Source organism: Hemicordylus capensis, chromosome 14 (genome assembly GCF_027244095.1).
Source record: "Hemicordylus capensis ecotype Gifberg chromosome 14, rHemCap1.1.pri, whole genome shotgun sequence".
Lineage (NCBI taxonomy): Eukaryota > Metazoa > Chordata > Lepidosauria > Squamata > Cordylidae > Hemicordylus > Hemicordylus capensis.
In genome coordinates, this window is record NC_069670.1 from 12,660,467 (window position 1) to 12,676,061 (window position 15,595).

At 54.6% G+C, this 15,595-nt stretch overlaps 1 protein-coding gene across 2 annotated transcripts in view; it reads left to right on the top strand.

The window, feature by feature from the left end:
* The window catches only part of PBXIP1 (PBX homeobox interacting protein 1), a 24,628-nt gene extending 16,447 nt beyond the window's left edge, over window positions 1-8,181 (top strand). Inside the window, exons 5-11 of one of the 2 annotated variants that reach the window (XM_053277574.1) lie at window positions 72-255; window positions 955-1,185; window positions 1,288-1,311; window positions 2,696-2,766; window positions 4,213-4,389; window positions 4,967-6,036; window positions 7,319-8,181. In XM_053277574.1, the coding sequence (XP_053133549.1) occupies window positions 72-255; window positions 955-1,185; window positions 1,288-1,311; window positions 2,696-2,766; window positions 4,213-4,389; window positions 4,967-6,036; window positions 7,319-7,421 (1,860 nt within the window). In that variant the 3' untranslated portion in view covers window positions 7,422-8,181. The remainder of the gene's footprint in view (window positions 1-71; window positions 256-954; window positions 1,186-1,287; window positions 1,312-2,695; window positions 2,767-4,212; window positions 4,390-4,966; window positions 6,037-7,318) is intronic. The other variant, XM_053277573.1, reaches the window with a different exon arrangement.
* Window positions 8,182-15,595: the final 7,414 nt, after the last annotated feature.

Consider the following 15,595-nt stretch of genomic DNA (forward strand, 5'->3'; position numbering starts at 1 on the left):
TCTTCCCACCTTGCTTCAAAGCAATTAGGATGTCAGAAATAAACCGGTTTGAATCTCTCTCTTGATCCCAGGACCCTGAGGTTGTGGCCGCCCCTAGTTTGGGAGTGATCCCCAGCCCTGGCATATCCAAGACCACAGAGTCAGTCCTCTTCGAAAGCGACCCCTCGTCCCTGTACATACAGGAGACGGGCCGCCATGACGCTGAGGTGGGATGTGTACCTGACACGCAGGGAACCCCGTTGACCCACAAAGCAGGTGATACATTGTGCACGGCCCTTGGGGGGGGGGGGGAATAAAATAGAAAAGAAAAGAAATAGGCCCCTGCCGGCAAGGAGCTTACAATCTGCATGTCAATACAGGAAGAGACAACAGATGGCAAAGCACTTGTAAGCGGGCATTGGAAAGCTGTACTTCAGTGTTTATTTTTTCACTTAATGCCCTTCTTTCTTTTTTTGCCTTTTGGTCTAATGTTTTATTGTTGTCTTATTGTCTGGTTATATTCCATATTATGGTGTAATTACACCATAAGCTGCCTCATGAGGTCATTTTGCCTAGAAATGTAGGCTAGGCTATAACTTTTCATACAGAGAAATAGATGGATGGAATAAAATCTGCTTCCCTGCCCGATCTCCTTGCCACAGCTGAGCACCTAGAGACATACAGGATGTAACTTTCCCCCAGCCGATATTTAAAATTGGCTCCTATTTTAAATGCTTCCACTTCAGTAGGACAGATTTCTGCTGGTTTGGTGACATTTTTATCCCTTCTTTGTCTGCAGGTTTTAAAATATTTTTCTTCTGATGTTTTTCTTCTGGGCTATTGTAAGCCGTCTTGTGCTTATTTTGACAGGGAAAGGCAGACTGCAACACTTCTAAAAGTAAATAAGCATAGAATAAAATCAGTGTCCCTTATTTGTTTATTTTTTGGTGCCTGATCTTTCTCTTTCCTCCCCAGGCCCTTTGGGGGAGCGGAGAAATGCATCCAGCAGCGAGGAAGAGTCGGCCAAGGAACGCGATGTTGAAGGCCTACGCAGACGGAAAGGTCGGGATTCGCACCTGGTTCCTCCCGGGGCTTCCCAGGACCGACACGGGCAGCCCCTCGGTGGTGAAGAGAGTGCTTTTCCTGGGACTAAGTGGCTCATTGGCTTGTTGGCCATCTTGGGCCTGGGCTTGCTCGTCTTCTCGGGTAAGTGGTGGTCTTGTCAAAGAGGAGATGGGTTGAGGTGGCCAATCGCACCGCTGGCTTTTCACTCCCTGCCTCTCTCTCTCTTTCTCTCTCTCTCCCCAGGGGTCATCTTTGAGGCGGAGGAAGGTATGTTTGGGGATGGGAGAGGCTGGAAATGGCGCTCTGCCTTTTCTCCTGTCCTCGGGGGCCAGAATTGCGGGGAGGGGGAGACAGAGAGAGACTAGGCGAGCAATGGGGTCTTATAAGCCAATGCAAAACCGCAAAGACAGTCCAAGAGTCCCAGGCCGTTTAGATGGAAGCTGACTTACACCAAGGCACGCTGTTGGTAGTGGCAATACCATTCTCATTCATTGCAGCAGCAAGAATAGAATTGTAGAGCTTAAAGGGGCCCCGGCGGTCTTCTAGTCCAACCCACTGCTCAGTGCAGGAATTTGCTACAACATCCCTGACAGGTGTGGCCATCCCAGCGGCAGCTTCTCTTTCGAAACCTCCAGCAAAGAGTAGCCCATAAGGCAGGCTGTTCCACAGCTCTTAAAGGTCAAGTTGTGCCGTCAAGTTGATTTCGACTCCGGGCGCCCACAGAGCCCTGTGGTTGTCTTTTGGTGGAATACAGGAGGGGTTGACCATTGCCTCCTCCTGCGCAGTATGAGATGATGCCTTTCAGCATCTTCCTAGATCGCTGCTGCCCGATATAGTACCAGGGGGGATTCGAACCAGCAACCTCTGGCTTGCTAGTCAGGTTGTTTCCCCTGCTGCGCCATTATAAATTCCTCCTGACACCTAGCCGAAATCTACTTCCTTGAAGCAATTCTTGGATTTCTTTGCCCTCACTCCCCCCAAATATTCTGCCTCCAATTGTCCTTAGCTCTGCCCAAGGCAAGGAATACAATAAGCTAAGCCGAAAGATCAGTGATAAATTTTCTTCCAGTTTGTGCCCCAGGACATTTCTGCCTCCTGTCTGAACTACAAGCCCTCTGCTGAGGCCATAGGTGGGGCTGGGGCTGTAGCTCAGGGGCAGAACACCTGCTTGGCATATAGGAGGTCCCAGGTTCAAATCCTGGCAGCATCTCCAGGTAGGGGTGGGAAAGACTCCTGCCTGAAACCACGGAGAGCCGCTGCCAGTCAGTGTAGACGATACTGAGCCAGGTGGACCAATGGCCAGACTCGGTATAAAGCAGCTTCCCGTGTTCCTACACTTTGAAGGCCTACAGGCTCTTTTGAGAGAGAAGGAGGAAGTCACAGAGCTGAGGGTGCAGCCTGATCACGGGCGGGTGAAGAACAGCCCACGATAGGGGTCAAGCGCAGGTGAATGGATCTTGCTAGCAGCGGTGATCTGGTCACCCCTTAAGGTTGTTTTGCAGCCGAACAGGGCTGTGCCAATGGCCCATTGCCCAAGGTATCAATGCAGCAGGTAGCTCGAGTGAGTGAGCCAAGCCATATGCTGAAGGCTTTCCCCCCCCAACAAGGGCTAAATGCCTGCACTTCTGTCCCCACCCCTCTGCTCTTACAGGCACGGTGGACATCCTGAGCAGCTGGCCAAACTCGGACAGAGAGGAGCCACATCTTGGTTCTGACGGGGGGGTGAGTCTCTCTTATTTCTCTGCGAGCACAAGAAATAAAAAATTGATCTGGGTCATCTTTTCAGGGCTTCCTGTATGGCTTCTGCAGTTTACAGTTTGGCTAGGATGGATGGAAATAGCAGCAGCTTAGCTTAGCTATTTCCATCCATGACAGTAAAGTAAAGGTGTGCCGTTGAGTTGGTGTCAACTCCTGGTGCCCACAGAGCCCTGTGGTTTTCTTTGGTAGAATACAGGAGGAGTGTACCATTGCCTCCTCCTGCACAGTATGAGATTATGCTCTTCAGCACCTTATATCGCTGTTTCCCATAGTCTGGGAAACATACCAGTGGGGATTCGAACCAGCAACCTCTTGCTCGCTAGGCAAGTCATTTCCCCGCTGTGCCATTAGGTGGTTACCATTTCTATCCATTATGTAAACAATAATCGAGTTTCTGAAATGGGATCAAGTCCCCTTGGTAAGAATTGCAAATATTCCGTTAGGGAAAGTGACATTTGAGATCATAACTCTCCCCCCACAATCTACTTTTTAGCATAAAAGTCATCACTTAAATTGTGCATTGGGAACGTCCTATATAGAGCCACCCCCTTCAAAAAAAGTTGGAAGTAAACCTTGGAACAGAATTTGGGCTTCAAAATTTGGACATCCAAATGAAGTCGGGGCGGCTGAGGTGTTAATCTGTTATGATTTAATGTGTTGTGTGTTTTTATCACATGTTTTAACCCTGTGTTGTGAGCTGCTCAGAGTATAATTTGTTTTGGGCAGCAAACCAATAACGTTTATTATTATGTATCATTCTTCCGTGCAAAGTCAAAATTGTTGGCACTCTGGAGGCAGGATTATTTTGCTTCAATCTGCTGTTGCTTTGCTGTGACACCAGCATCTGCAGTGGGGGAGAATCCCAGCATCCTGGCATTTGTCTGTCTGTGTGAGTGGTGATGTGGGGATTTGAACCCAGAACTCCCAGGGTTTAGTCCAGCATTCTAACCACTGCATCACAAGCTGACTGAGTGGGAGAGTAGGACAGGCATGGAGAGAGTAGAGAAGGCAGAGGCACGCAGAGCAAAACTGGGGAGCCACACAAAGGCCAGCTTGGGACTACCGCCCGGTCGAAGAGCCAAGCCACCTGATCGGCCGGAATCACTTATAGCCTGGCGGCTTGGCTCTTCATCTGGACTGCCTGGTGGGGCAGAGCAATACTGCCTGATCTTCCTCCACCCTCCAGCCTGTAGAGCAGGAAGTCAAAATCCCGATGTCGAAGAGCCAAGCCTCCTGATATATTTACAGCCGGGTGGCTTGGCTCTTTGTCTGGGCTGCCATGCTGGCACCTGGAAGAGGAAAAACCGCCCTGCCTTCCTTAACCTTGCATCCTGGGCGGTTCAACGCGTTCGGCAGAGGATTCGGACACTTACAAGCAAAGCTATCACTGGCTTGTGTTTCCCTCCACAGGACTGGCTGGCTTCTCCATCAGCGGAGTCCATGGGTGATGCTAAACCTCCTCACGCCAAGGAAGTACCCCCGTCAGAGGCCCCCAGTGACACCCAGAGCCTGGACGCCATGGGGCTCGTGTTAGACAAGCTGGCCAAGGAGAATCAAGATATCCGACTGATGCAGGCTGAGCTGCAGGTAGGGAGGAGGCCAGGTCTCGAGGGCAACGGGAGGGGCTTGTGGGCACCAGCCCCATTGGAGAACAACACACTCCAGGGCCTGCTGTGACTCGCTACGCTGGAATCAGTGGCCTAGGCACAACGTATTAAGGACTAGAAGCATGGCTTTCTATAGTCCTGTAATTCAGCGATTATTTTGGCCCATAAGAGCAGCCCTGCTGGATCAGGCCCCAAAAGGCCCATCTAGACCAGCATCCTGTTTCCCACAGTGGCCCACCAGATGCCCCTGAAATGCCCACAGGCAAGGGGCAAGGGCATGCCCTCTCTCCTGTTGTGGCTCCCCTGCAACTGGGATTCAGAGGCATCTTGGAGGCTGGAGGTGGCCTATAGCCCCCAGACTAGTAGCCCTTAATAGACCTGTCCGCCATGAATTTGCCTAAGCCCCACTTCAAGCCCTCCAGGCTGCCGGCTGCCCCCACGTCTTGTGGCCCACTGGGGAGGTGACCCCTTAGCTGCGTCCCTTGATTTGAAGGACCTCCTTTTCTCGCGCTTTGCTTTTGACATGCCACGCGTCTCCTCGCTCCTGAATCCTGCAGTCCCAGAAGGAGGAGTTGCAGCACCTGCTGCTCAAGACGGAAGGCGAGGCGTTGGCATTCACCTCCCAGCAGCAACACCTGGCCGCCGAGAACGCCAGGCTCGCCGAGGCGCTGCGGCGGGAGACCGCTGCCCTCCTCGAGGCGCAGGCCGAAGTCCGTCTGCTCCGGCAGAAGCGGCAGGAGCCGGGCCGGGAGGGCGGCGTCCAACCCCAGCAGCCCCCGGGAGAGGAACCGGGGCCGGAACGCCACCCTGACAAGGCGGAGCGCCCGGAAGCCGAAATCCGCCGGCTGCGCGGCCTCCTGGGGTCGGCTCAGCGGGACGTGGCCAGAGCTTTGCCGAAAGTCCCACCGGGCGAAGCCGCGGACAGGCTGCGCGACCTGGAGCAAAGGCTGGGCCAGGAGTTGGAGCAGACCCGAGGGGAAGCGGGCAGCAAGCCTTCCTGGAGGGAGACCCACAAGGCCAGGCGGGGCAAGGAGACGAGAAGCTGGCAGAAGCAGCCCGGAGCCCAGGAGGAGCGGTGGACGGGCCACCACGAGCACGGCCCCGGCAAAGACCAGCAGGGCCACCGTCCGCCGCACAAGGCCCCCAAGGCGGGAGACGGCGGGGGCCCCCATCCCCGGAAACACGGCCCGCGGGAGGCCAAGCCGGGCAGAGACGGGGAGCGCCACCGCGGGGGGCGGAAGGCCAAGAAGCCCGCCGACCCCAGTGCATTGTGGGAGAGGTTGGCCCAGCACCCGTTCCGGGCTCCGCGGGGCTGCGCGGGCGTGGCTGAGTGCGCCCGGCAGGAAGGCCTCGCGCCCGTGCAGAAGACGGACTTCCTGCAGATGGTCCAGAACTACTTGGCTGGGCTGGGCTGGGGCGACCACTACCGGGGCCTGGCCGCGGCGCTGGACGGGTATTTCGGCGGCGACGGGGCCTTCGCCCACGACCGCCTGAGCTTCGTCGACTTTCTGGATGAGGTGGAGGACGCGCTGGAGGAGCTGGCGGAGCACCTGGGGGGCAGCGAAGAAGAAGTGGATCATTTCGAGGAGGTGGTCCTGTGGCAGCTGGGGGCAGCCTCTGGGGGCAGGTGAGAGCCGGAGGGGGGCCTTGGGGTGTGGGAGGTATGGGATAAACCTACGCGGTCAGTCCGGGAAAAGGTAGGGAGGAACGCAGGAGACTGCCTCCTACTGAGTCAGACCCTTGGCCTGTCTAGCTCAAAATCTCCTACTCTGACTGGCAGCAACTCTCCAGGTATTCCCCGGTGGGGATGGGCCATAGTTCAGTGGAAGAGCACCTGCCTACTTGCATGCAGAAGGTCCCAAGTTCCTTCCCTGGTGGCATCTCCAGGTAGGGCTGAGAGAGGTTCCTGCCTGCAACCTTGGAGAAGCCGCTGCCAGTCTGTGAAGACAATCCTGAGCTAGCTAGACCAAGGGTCTGACTCAGTACATGGCAGCTGCCTATCTTCCTCGGCAGGGATACCCACCATGATATTAGCAAGGAACAACTGAAGAAATGCCTTAAGAGCAATGTTCCTTCCCACATATGGCCAAAATAAGGATGGAGGGCAAGATTACCTGCTCCATCACCCCCTGCTGTGCAAGCGTCACTCTTGGCCTCCACATCCTGGACAGAAAGGGTCTGGGGTCTGGGTTTTGTTTTTTTTTGTCTCAGGCTTTGACCAATTCCCTTTGGATCTAAGAGCCAGCCCTAAAACGATGGAGCCAGCCAAGAGACACTTGGCCAAATGACCAGACTTAGTGGTAGCCATGGAGGAGGAGAAGGCTAAACAGGCTTCTCTTTATCCCCTTTTCAACTAACACACTTAGAAGAGAAAAAGGACTGCTTGGAACAAGTAAAGAGTGTATTAAATGGCTCCGTCTCTGAATATCCCAGTCTAGGCACCACAGTTAATCTTCTAGGCACCAGGCCTCCCTGGCGCCTGGGATTTGTCCAAGACCCTTCTCTGCATTTGTATAGACCCTTTCAACCAATGAAGAGCTCTGATCAAGCTGTATGTCTGTGGACATCCTGTTCCCACCTTGCCCCAAAACATGTGGGGTGGGGGCCAAACTGCAGGTGGGGTGGGAGAGTTCTGCAGAGATATTTGGGACATAGGGAGGAGCCTCACAGCAGCACATGACTGTCTTTTATTGTATGTGGACATGTACTGCTAAATTGGAGTAGGGTTTCTAGTCCTCAAGACTGAGTTTGACCATCATGGAAGGTGAGGAGGGGAGTATTCCAAATTAACTGTTGTTGTGATGTTGTTCCATATTGGCTGTTGTGGGGGGCAGAAGAGCATACAAAGTGGACAGTGTTTTCCAATGGAAAGCTTTTGCTAACCTCCAATATTCCCCCCTTCCTCGCAGGTTTGCTCAGCAGAACGGCACCCAAAGGCCCCCCAAGGAACGGAGCCGGGAGGGACATGCACGCAAGAACGGCCAGGAAGGCACCGGCCGGACCCATGGCTAGACCCACAGCCCTACCAAGGCGAACTCGCCTTGGGGAGGGGGAAAGGAGTGGACCCAGCTAAGGACTCGGTGAGGCACTGAAGATTGCTCTGGCGTTGAAATCTGGTGGCAGAGATCTCCACTCCCCTGCCCAAATCGGATACGTGCATTTACCCCCAACGCCTGCCCTTCTGTCCCCCATGGAGACCGCCCGGCTGCCTGGAGGGGGTGTCTCTTTGGCAGCACCAGCAATCACACGGAAAAGGATGTTCTCCACCCGGCGAATGAGTCGTCTGTGTGTGCCGTTGGTGTCCGAAGTGCCCGAAACCTGCCTCCAGCCAGACGCAGGTGCCCAGATCTAGTACTCTGTGGCTCTCGCCTTTCTTTTCTTTTCAAGAAAGTCTTGGGACTCAATAGTCATGTCAAGCGTGAGCCGGTGTGGGCACCAGAGCGTCTCGGATCAGAAACTGGACGCAGCCGAGGCCTTTCGCAGGATCCGTTTTTCGCCCGCGCTGGCCTTGGACTCTCCCCGAGTTCTGCTCTGAAAAGTTTGCAGAATTTCCCCGCAAAACTTCACCCCTGGCTCTGCCGCCGATGACTGTAAGCAAGGGAACGGTGGGAAGCGTGTGTGTGCCCCTCTCCTTTGGGGGTTGACTAGCATGGGGTGGCCCCCTCTCCCCCCGCCCCCTGCACTCTAGCCCCCTCCTCCTGGTCCTCCTCCTCACAATTCCTTGCACTGTGAGTGTGACAGAAGCCAAATAAAGCCACTTAAGTCAAAGAAGGCTGACGGACTGGTGTGACCGAGGGCCCGTGGGGTGGGGTGTATGCGTGGGGTGGCATTGATGGATGGGGGTGGGGGACATCCACAGGGCGAAATACTAACTTTCTACATCCCCTCCAGGGGTGTAGCTAGATTATAGCTACGCCTCTGATCTCCTCGCTGGGTTGTACCGTGGCAACATCTCTCTCTTTAAAAAAATAAGAGAAGGGCCCCCTGCTAAGAATAGCTTTGTCATTGGGCAGGCCTAGATATCTGAATTCCTCTCTTCCCCTGCAGCCCTGAATAAAATCGGACTTTCACCCCACTTTCTAACAGCTGCAGTGGGATTCACGGGGGGGGGGAGAGTATTTCTGTGCACGTGCGGAGTGCATTTCTGCAACTCCGCATAGTCATGACACACAGGCACATCCTCATCATTCCACACATCCTTACATGTGTCAGATAAACGGAGTTGGGTTCACACTGGGTGGGTGACGGATCCCACTTCCCCGCCCCCCAGGACCTCTAGGGCCGAGATGAAGCACCCTCGGCTTCCTGGCTGGGAAGACCCCCTCTGTGACTGCAGCAGCAGCACCCATGCGCTCCGGCTGGCCCCGGCCATGCATTTATTCATTAGGCCGCCATTCTTAGCAGTGGTGGGGCGCTCAGCTCAAAAGGAAGGCTGGCGCTGAAGCCAGGAGAAGCCCGGCCATGTGGAAAGGGGTCCATCACCCCTGCTAACGGGACCAAAGAGGCGCCTTGTTGAAGTGGCAGTTCTTTGTGGAGCGGGGGAAAGCAACTGGTCCTATCCATCCCCAGCAAAAGTAAGCATTTAAATATATATATATATTTATTTATTTATGTCTATGTAAACTGCTTTAGGGACTTTTGTTGGAAAACAGTATATAAATATTTCTCATATTCATTGTATTCCATAAAGTGTCCACTTTTCAAGGGCTCCTGTCTAGCAGGGGGAGAGCAACTGTCTCTCTTCAACCCAGCGCAGCGTCTTTCCAGCCGGTGGTGGTCCCTCTTGGGGTCTGGAACCCCTTTGGGGCAGGGAACCATCCCTAGGCCACCCTGGAGCACACGGTTTGGGAATTCTCCTTGCTAACTGGGCCAAGAGGCATGACCACACTTCTTCAGCCCAGCATGGCTTTCCTCCCAGTGGCGGCTGCTGGGGTCTCCCTTGGGTTTCCCCTTTGGTTTTGGAGCCCCTTTGGGGCAGGGAACCTTCTCCTCAGTCCTCTGGCTCTGGAAACAGCTCTGGGAACTTCTTGGGGCTCAAAAGCAGAGTGGGCAGGTGCGCTATAAATAATAAATGAGCTTTGCCCCCCTCATGCAAAGGTCGGCCTCCTTAAGTGGCCTCTGCTGACCAGAACACCTTTTCAAGATGGCGGCACTCTTGTTTTGAGAGCAGGGGGAGAGCAACCGTCTCTCTTCAGCCCAGCCTGGCTGCCCTCCCAGTGGTTGCTGCTGGGTTCTCCCTTGGGTTTCCCCTTTGGGGCAGGAATGGGAACCTTCTTATTGCTTTTGCCATGGCAGACTCTGCGGGAACCTTTGCCCTTGAAAAGCAGGTGCGCCATAAATAATAAATGAGCTTTGCCCCCCTCAGGCAAAGGTCGGCCTCGTTAAGCGGCCAGGAATGGGCACCTCTTCAAAATGGCGGCTCTCTTGCATCGAGCATAGGGAGAGCAACTGTCCCTCTTTGGCCTAGCAAAAGATCCCTTTTCAAAAATGGAGACTGTTCTTGTTGTCCCTCTTCAGCCCAGCATGGCTCCCTTCCCAGTAGCTGCTGCGAGGAGGGTGCCCGCCTTGGCTTTCTTTTTGGATTGGGAGCCCCTTTGGGGCAGGGAACCATCTTCTCACCGCTTGTGCTCTAGAAGCTGCTCTGGGGAGTTCTGGGCCTGAAAAGCAGAGCGGCCAGGTCCTCCCTAAGTCATCCATGGGCGGCTTCTGCTCACCGGGCCAAGAAGGGGCCCCCTTTTCAAAATGGCAGCTCTCCTGTTCTGAGAGCAGAGGGAGATCTTCTGCAGTCGGGGGCACTTGGAGAGGAAAATCCTTCCCCCTGCCTTGCCAGACAGGAGCCTCGAGGAGGCGCCCGTTTGAAAAGGGCCCACAAGGGGGTTCCCAGCATCGGGGGGTGCCCCAGAAGCATCGCCATATTCGGCTCTCTAATGACTTTTCGGCAGCCTGGGAGATTATCCACCTCCGGAATCAAAGGATCTGAGTCTTAATACTCGCCCGACAGCTGGTTGGGTTTTGTGCCTGCAAGAGAGAGAGAGGCATGCAGGCCTGGGCACGGCTGCCGGGTTCTTGACCGGGGTCCTGTTGTGCATGGGGGCCTCTCGGCGAAGTGGCAAGGGTGTGATCCTGACGGAGCCAGCCCTGCTTGCAGAACTGACCCTCGGAAGCTCAAAGCTGGCACGGGTCAGATCGGTCATAGGAAGCTGCTGTATGGATCGGTCATAGGAAGCTGCTTGGTCCACCTAGGATTGTCGACACTGGCTGGCAGCAGCTCTCCAAGGTTTCAGGCAGGGGACTCTCTCAGCCCTCCCGGGAGATGCTGCCAGGGAGTGGACCGGAGGAGACCTTCTGCCTGCCAGTGTGCAAGATGCTCTTCCGCTGAGGTATGGCCCCCAACCTCCCCTAAGGGGGAATAGCTTACAGGGCTCACACAGGGTCGCCCACCCCTATGCAAACCAAGGTGGGCCCTGCTTAGCAAAGGGGACAAGCCATGCTTTGGTCCTGAAGAAGGTCCTGCCATCCTGCTGGTGATGCCATGACGGAGGGGACTGTCTCGCCTTGTGAAAGGGCCACCTCTTTTACAAGAGGTGGTTCATTCATACGCTTCATTATGAGGCTCTTTCATATGCTCAATTCATAACTAAGGGGCTCTTGCCTAGGCTTAATTTTCATGGTCTCTCTCTTCTGCCCTTCTTCTGGAGAGAGTGGGGTGTGTCCATGGAGTTTCCCCTCTTCACAACAACCCTGTGAGGTCGGTTAGGCTGAGGGAGCGAGCAAGAGAGAGAGCGTGAGCTATGGGCTTGAGCATCATGGCCGTGTAAGGAATTCGAATCCAAGACCCAATTTGCTCTCCCTCGCTGGCTCAGTCAGGAGGAGGCCACCCCAAGCCGCACGCCCAGTGAACCACAGAGACATCCATTCCACAGGGTAGTCATTTTGCTTGGGTATGCCTGCCTCCCTCCAGCCGGGTCCAGCCCCTCACCTGTGCATCAGGGCAGTTGCAGCGTGGCTGGAGCCTGGAGGAGGAGACAGTGTGTTGGCGGCAGTTGCTACGAGAGTGCAGGCCGTGGCTACGGAGAGGTTTAGTTGGCTCCGGTCTCCAGATGTTGCCTGTAATCTCTGCCCCACCCTCTGACTGTCCTTTTGCCAAATAGGACAGCTAAGGAGATTATTGCAGTGGGTGGGCTTATGTAACGACAGCCACAGGGTTAGGGTTTCTTAAAGCAGGGACGTGTTGCAGCGTGGGGATTTTTCGGGTAGGGGTGGAGGGAAAGTGTGTGAGTGAATGAGAGAGAGGGGGAGACGGAGATCGAGACGCAGACAGACAGACAGAAAAATGAGGGGTCTTGGGGAGAAGTCCAGCCTCTGAGCCTTCACCCAGGTTAACTTTGCTCCTTTCTAACTCTGCTTCTGCAAGATCACACCCTTACAGTCTGCATCCATCATCCAGCGTAGCTTTCCATCCACTGTGTAAACAGCTGCTAAGGACCTCTCTGTTGCTTCTGTACTGGGCTCATCCTGTGAAGCAGGGGGGAAAAGATGAGTTTTGGGAAGAAAAAAAAAGGTCCAGTTTGGAATCTGGAAGTCTGTTTGGTGATCTTGGGTGTTGCTCAGTGCAGCCTAGCGCTCAAGAAAGTTTACATTTGGGTTTGTGAGGGAGATTGAGATGGCTTCTGTTAAATGAGTAGGCTGGTTCACACTGGTCCTATCCAGGGCGTTTCCCAGATTACACACGACAACAGTGTCCCTACTGCCCGCTAAGTTTCTTCATTGCAGTCCCTGCACAGTCAGCAAGGTGCCGTTCACATTTCTGATGCCTCCTTTCGGAATTTTATCCTTGCCTTTTAGTCCTACGATGTTGCATGTGCGTCGCAAAAAAAAACTTAGAGCTGTCTTTTCCCGTTGTAGGAGGGTTGTGCAAGTGATTTATGTTTTATAAACGAGCCTGCCAAGCCAAAGCATTTCACGGCTGAACAGCGCCCAGGTTTGGGTGTGGTGTGTGCTCCCCATTTTTGGTTGTGTGTTCCTGAAAAACAAGGTACTGTAGGAAACTGGGAGCTTGACTATTTGCTATAAAGTGGATAGGATTAACGTGCCTTTCTCGGATTCTGTCCCCTAGCCTCGGAATAAGGTAGGAGAAAAAAAGCATCCTACTCATCTGGAGCTTAGCAAGTTGGTAGGAGAAAAATGAGGTGGGAGGAAAAAAGCATCCTACTTATCTGGAGCTTAGCAAGTTGCCTCCCTCCTGGTAAGGGAGGAGAGCTGTCCTTGTGGTAGCAAGCATGAAGTGCCCCCTTTGTTAAGCAGGGTGCACCCTGGTTTGCATTTGAATGGGAGACTTCATGTGTGAGCACTGGAAGATATTCCCCTTTGGGGATGGGGCCGCTCTGGGAAGAGCAGAAGGTTCCCAGTTCCCTCCCTGGCAGCATCTCCAGAGAGGGCTTAGAGAGATTCTGCCTGTAACCTTAAAGAAGCCGCTGCCAGTCTGTGTAGACAATCCTGGATGGACCAAGGGTCTGACTTTGTATAAGGCTGCTTCCTGGGTTCTCTTCCTGAGCTGTGAGGCCCTCTCCAGATTCCCTTTCTTGCCCCCACCCCCCACTGAGTCTGTAGCAAGAACATCAACTCCCAGTTTCCACCAGCTTGAGTGCATTGGAGTGGTACCTGGATGCGGTCTCCATGGCAACTGCCAACATCAACCTTTGCAAGAAGAAAATGGGGTGTGAGTGTGTGTCGATGCAAAGCTCTTACACCATGGAAGGGAGAGAACCAGGGGAGAGCAGAGCAGAGCACCATCCCAAGAAAAGGGAGAAGATTTCCAGTGAATGATCTCATGAGCAAAGCTATACCCCTTGTTTTTTTTCAAGGGACGGGGGGCATCCCTGGTCTGTTATCCAAATGGCTTTTTGGCTGGACTGCAGCTGGACATACAGATATGAAGACGGCAGATTTGTATATATCGCTTTCCAGCAAAAGTTCCCAAAGCGGTTCATATAGATAGAAATAAATAAAATAAAATGACTCCCTGTCCCCAAAGGGCTCACAATCTGTTTGTTTGTTTGTTTAAAGAAAGAAACATGATAGACACCAGCAACAGCCACTGGAGGGACGTGGTGCTGGGGCTGGTTCGGGCCAGTGTGTGTTTGTGTGTTTGCGTGTTTAACATATGTATATACCACCCAAAATGCAAGTCACTGGGCAGTTTACAGCAGGAACATAGGAAGCTGCCATATACTGAGTCAGACCATTGGTCTATCTAGCTCAGGATTGTCTACCCAGACTGGCAGCGGCTTCTCCAAGGCTGCAGGCAGGAGTCTCTCTCAGCCCTATCTTGGAGATGCTGCCAGGGAGGGAACTGAGAACCTTCTGCAGGCAAGCAGGCAGGCAGGTGCTCTTCCCAGAGCGGCCCCATATCTGACATGTAGCCTCCCATTCAAATGCAAACCAGGGCAGACCCTGCATAGCAAAGGAGACAATTCAGGCTTGCTACCACAGGACCAGCTGCCCTCCCCTAGCAGGATTGCAGCTCTGTGTCTCTCTTTGGGGTTCAGTTGTGCTAGACAGCAGCAACAGGCCGCTGTCCTCAAGGTCTGAAGACCATCCCGGGACACAGTCTGCTTATTTTCCGTATCTCTCTCAATTTGCCAGGCGCAAATCCATAGATCATGGGCAGAGCTCATGGGTCTGAAGGCGCCGTCTAGCTGGACGTGAAATTAAAAGCAATATCTCTGCAATAACCCCTTCCCTGCCTCCACTTCCCTGGGGGTGATTGAAATGGAAGGAAAAGGACCAAAATGTGTAGGCCCCCCCCCCCAGTTCCTGGTCCTTGCCTCTGGAAAGAGAATCACATGCACCACTGAGTGATGAATGCCCAGGAGGAAAATAGGTCGGTCTCTGCCTGTGCCAGCAAGGGGACAATTTAACAAGCAGTTGGCAGTGGTGACCCTCTTCTGTTTTCTTTTCTGGTGGGCAGCAGGCTGGTTTTTGCTGGTCTGTGACCGTACCAGTCAAGATTGACTGAGTGACAGGCTGGTTACCCTCTCCATCCCTGTCTTTGCAAAGATGAAGACAAATCTCTGCCCCAAGGAGATTACAGTCTTACATCCTACACAGGGGGTGGAGGGGGGGGAGAAAGTGCATCTGTTTCCGCATAAGGGGTCCCTGCCCCCAAAGGGATTGCAAAACATTGTCCTAGAGAGGCAGCAAGGACATGTGGGGCCATCGCTGCATGCAGAAAGTGCCAAGTTCAGTTCCTGGCAGCAGGGGCGTAACAAGGCTGGAGTGGGCCCAGAGAGCCGCCTCCCCCTGCCTAATAGTAGTTACGCCCCTGCCTGGCAGCATCTCTGCGTAGGGCTAGGAAAGACCCCTGCTCACTGAACAAGACGGACCGAGGGTCTGACGCAGTATAAGGCGGCTTCCTGTGTCCCTGTATGAATGGCTTCTATACGCCCACCTGTTACGTGCATTCAAAAAGTGAGGGGGGGGAGAGAAGGGAGGCAGGCAGACAGATGTCAGAAATTCAACAGGTGAAGTTTCCATCCTGGTTTGGCACTGATGGATGGAGCTTCCCCTCCAGTGAGCTTTCTACTCGCCGGACCTCAAATCCCGCCGTTATTTTATGGGGTTGGCTCCCCACTCCCCCGGTACGCATTACGTTTCCAACGGGGATCGCCCCTGGGGGCAGGGCATGCGGGACCTGCTCAGCTTCCCCGCTGCCAAATCGGCATCCATGGGGATGAGAGGCAGACCGACCGACCCAGAGACACTCAACCGGTGAAACGTCCGTCCAGCCAGGTTTGCCCCTCACCTGTGGAGTTTCCTTCCTGTGTGCCGGACCTCAAAGAGGGCGGGGTGGTGGGGCTTGCTCCCTGCCCGGGAAGCGTGCGCAGGACCGCAGCCTCAGCCCATCGGAAGGGCGGGTGGAGAGGGCGCGCCCGCCCGGGGACAGCCGGCAGAGGCAGGCAGGTGTCCGCCGGGCGAGGCGAGGCGAGGCGAGGCGGCAGCAGCAGCAGCAGCAGCGCCTACAATTCCCGCGGTGCCGTCGGCGCCCTTTGGGAGGGGGCGCCCGGAGGGGGTGATGTCAGCGCGCGGGCAGCCAATGAGCGGCGGCCGAAGACAGGTGGGCTCGGCTCGCGGCGGCGCGCGCGGGAGGCAGCAGCAGCGGCGGCGGCGGCTCGCTTGCGAGCTGC